General features: G+C 47.7%; 1 protein-coding gene across 1 annotated transcript in view; it reads left to right on the forward strand.

Moving 5' to 3' along the window:
* Nucleotides 1–333: 333 nt before the first annotated feature.
* The window catches only part of AGPAT5 (1-acylglycerol-3-phosphate O-acyltransferase 5), a 56,134-nt gene continuing 52,957 nt past the window's right edge, over nt 334–3,510 (forward strand). Inside the window, exon 1 of the mRNA XM_042821837.1 lies at nt 334–678. Within this exon, the coding sequence (XP_042677771.1) occupies nt 460–678 (219 nt within the window). The 5' untranslated portion in view covers nt 334–459. The remainder of the gene's footprint in view (nt 679–3,510) is intronic.

Consider the following 3,510-nt stretch of genomic DNA (forward strand, 5'->3'; position numbering starts at 1 on the left):
ACACCACGCCGCGTTTGTGCGCTCCTTGCAGGTGACGGAGCGCCTCGCTGCACCACCGGACACGCCTCCAGCACGGCTCCCGCGGCGCAGGGCTGCCGCAACCACCTCAGAGATCCACGGTCGGGGCTGCCAGACGCCTTCAGCACCCGCTCAGAACCGCCCAGCACCCGCCCGGCCCGGAAGTTCCCCGAAGGCGGCGAGGGGCCGCCTTCCTGCCGGCGCGGCTCCTCCCCCGGCCGGGCAATATGGTGGCGGAGGCGGCGTTCGGGGAGCCGTGAGCCGGTGCCCGCTCCGCGCCTCCCTGCTGGGGGCGGCCGCTACTGCTGCTTTCCCCCTCCGCCCACCGGCTTTGCTCTGCCCTGCCTAGCGCGTTGGCGATGGGGCCGGCGGGCCCGGCGGGCCGTGTCTGAGCGTGCTGCCCATGTGGGTGTCCCGGTGAGGCCGGGAGCGAGCGGGAAGATGCTGCTGTCGTTGGTGCTGCACACATACTCCATGCGTTACTTCCTGCCCGCCGCCGTCATGATGGGCACGGCGCCCACCTACGTGCTGGCCTGGGGCGCCTGGCGCCTGCTCTCCGCCGTCCTCCCCGCCCGCTTCTACCGCGAGGTGGACGACCGTCTGTACACCATCTACCAGAGCATGGTGCTCTTCTTCTTCGAGAACTACGCGGGCGTGCAGGTGAGCCGGTGGCGCGGCGCGGAGCTTCCCCACGGCGGCCGGTGGGGAGCGGCGGGAGACAGCGCTGAGCCCGCCCCGTTCCCCGGGTGTCCCGGGCTGCCCCCGCCCCCGGAGTTGCGCCCGGCGTGGGGAAGAAGCAGACTGCTGCTGTGTGCAGGTGCGGGCTTCGGCCCTTCCCTGCTCACGTTAACGCTCGGAGGGCAGAGGCTATGGGTGCGCCAAGAAGAGTCGTGCCCGTGTCCCGCCTCTCCCCGAGCGATGCTTTTCGCCGAGTCTCGGTGATGTGTTCGTTTTGCAGGTTGGAAGCTGAAGGAACGTGACACCAGTCATGCGCTGTCAGTGCTCGGCTGGCAGCCTTGTTGCACGCTTGAACCATGCGGCCTGCTTTGCGCATCCACGGTGCTACGTTGGTAGTGGATAAAAATGTAACTGACTACAATTGCACTTCGTCCATCTACATTACATTACTACACCTTCCCACTTCTGTCATCGTTTACCTGCTGTCGGGTTTAGGCCTTTGTTTTTGGCTCAGCCATGGGCTGTGGTTATTCAGTACCTCAGAAAGCAGAGCAAGAAGGTTCAGGTTTAGAAGGCAGAGCTGGCAGTCTGTCCTGCCTTACCAGAGAGTTTGGGTGCAAGTAATAATGCTGCGCTTCACCATTTTCTCATCACATGTTAAATGGTTGTAAGAACTATATATTTGTTTGAAATTTGTAAAGCAAATAAAGAGATTTCTAATTCAGCATTCAAAGAACAGTTTTAAGCAAATGATGGGTGTTTCCTGAGCCTCAGTCTGGCTGAGTATATTGAAATCTATATTAGTGTCAGCTTCTTGGAAGTCAAGAATAACAAGCATTTCCATGTTGATTGGCAAGTTACAGAGCTAGTGTAAATAGGTCCCTGATATTTGCAGCTTAATTATTCATCTCCTGTTTTATTATATGTTTATTTCAAAATCAGGCTCAGCCTCTGCTAATTTCTGCTCCTGAGCTGCAGCTGTAGGCCTGTTTAATAACAGCTCTCATGGAAACCCACAAAGGCAGCTGGAGAGAGAGCACAAAATGGCACACTTTGACATCAGATTGAATGGAAAAAGTACAAAAGGAAATGAAGTCTTCTCTTAGCCTTCATTAGTTACTGATTGACTCAGCTTGTAGCTCGTGACACCTCACTCTTTCATCTTGTCCAAATCAGTTAACTTGTGATTTAAAAAAAAAAACAGTAATTCACAGGTGAAGTACTTGGTGTTTTATCTCCCTTATTTTCTATCTTTATTGCAGGCATTTTGATGTGTAGTAATGCACATCAGTAATTAGCTGCTGAAAGTCACAGTGCAGTAGTCTAATTCAACCTCTTGAAAGATGAGGGAGCAGAAAATGAAGATATAAACTGTAACAGGAAAATTATTCAGGTTTTCTACAAAGAATGTGCACACAGTAGCAGCCACTTAGAACTTCTGATAAAAGATGCCTGCCATGTTAAAGTATAGAAAGGACATTGACAGCCAAAATAGACAAAAAGGCCTCCGTTGTCTGCCTGTCTTTGGTTACATGAATAAAACTTGGTTCATGAAGAAGAAAGGGAGGATCTAGTACAGGTGATCAGTTAGAGCAGCGTGAAAGTAGAGGTGCTTTGTCAGTGAATGGCGGATGATCTTGGGAAAGATAAAATGGTACAGGCAGTGCTGAAAACAGAGCAGGGCCCACAAAACCAGCTCAGCATATGTCATCCGTTAAGATAGTAACTGAGACTCAGAGCTAAATAAAAACATGGAAAGCACGATATGTTTACGGAGAGGTAGGAGGGAGAATCCTTAAGAGTTGTTTCACTTAATTGGGAGTATCGCCCATTTGCTTAAGGAAGAGAAAGAGAGTGTCCTTCCAGACTTGCTCGTGCAAAAGCTGAACTTGTTTAACTTGAAACTCACAGTGGAAAGTTAAGTGTGTGCCTGGGTATTTGAGGTTGGGATAGTAACCCAAGAGCTGCTTTAAGGCATTTAATTGGATGCAGAAGTGCAGCATCATTAAATGCAATCTCCCCTTCAGAACATAAGAATATTAGCTTATGTACCTTCGTAAAAGCCGCTGTAATGTGTTACCAGGATTAAGACATCATAGTCTTAATAGAAAGCTTAGCATTCTTTGGCTTGTTACGTTTAGTCCATTTGTAATTTTTTAGTGCTGTAGCACTCCAAGGCTGTTATGAATATTTAAGATGTCTTGTCTTCAAATAATTGCTAAATAAGTTGCAAATAAGTGCTGATAGGCCAAAAGTTGGTTTGAATCTTGAACATGGATTACTTTTGTACTGAATGAAGTAGCTGCATATCTTGATTTATTTTTTTTTTTAATCTTATTTATTAGGGAACAAAGTTTCTGTGCACCAACAGCTTTTAGCCCATAAAGTCTTTCCCTCACAACCGTATGCACGAGGACTTTGTTCTTCTTTTGTTCTCCTTGACTTGGGTGTTTTTAGCTAAGTTTATTAAACCAGAAATTCCAGTTGGTGTTAGGAAGACTTCTTATCTTCATAGCAAACACTTCAGTTGTGAAATGTAGCTAGATAAGATGATGCTTTGAACTGCAGGACAGGAAGCCTTGAAAGAGTAACAATTTCCCTTTCTCTTAAGTATTTGACCTGAGATCTAAAATAAATACAGAGCTATAATTGTGGACTAGTACTGAGTATTTACATTGTAAAGAATGGCACATGAAATAAGTAAAAGTTGTGAGGTCTGTGTTTTTGTTTGTATTTTTTTAATTTTCTTATACTATAAATACTTTCCTATCTTAAATTTTCAGTCAGCTCTGCTAATTTGTTTCCACCAAAAGG

Source organism: Centrocercus urophasianus, unplaced genomic scaffold (genome assembly GCF_019232065.1).
Source record: "Centrocercus urophasianus isolate 14NV4802_14NV808 unplaced genomic scaffold, USGS_Curo_1.0 seq_10, whole genome shotgun sequence".
Taxonomy (NCBI): Eukaryota; Metazoa; Chordata; class Aves; order Galliformes; family Phasianidae; genus Centrocercus; species Centrocercus urophasianus.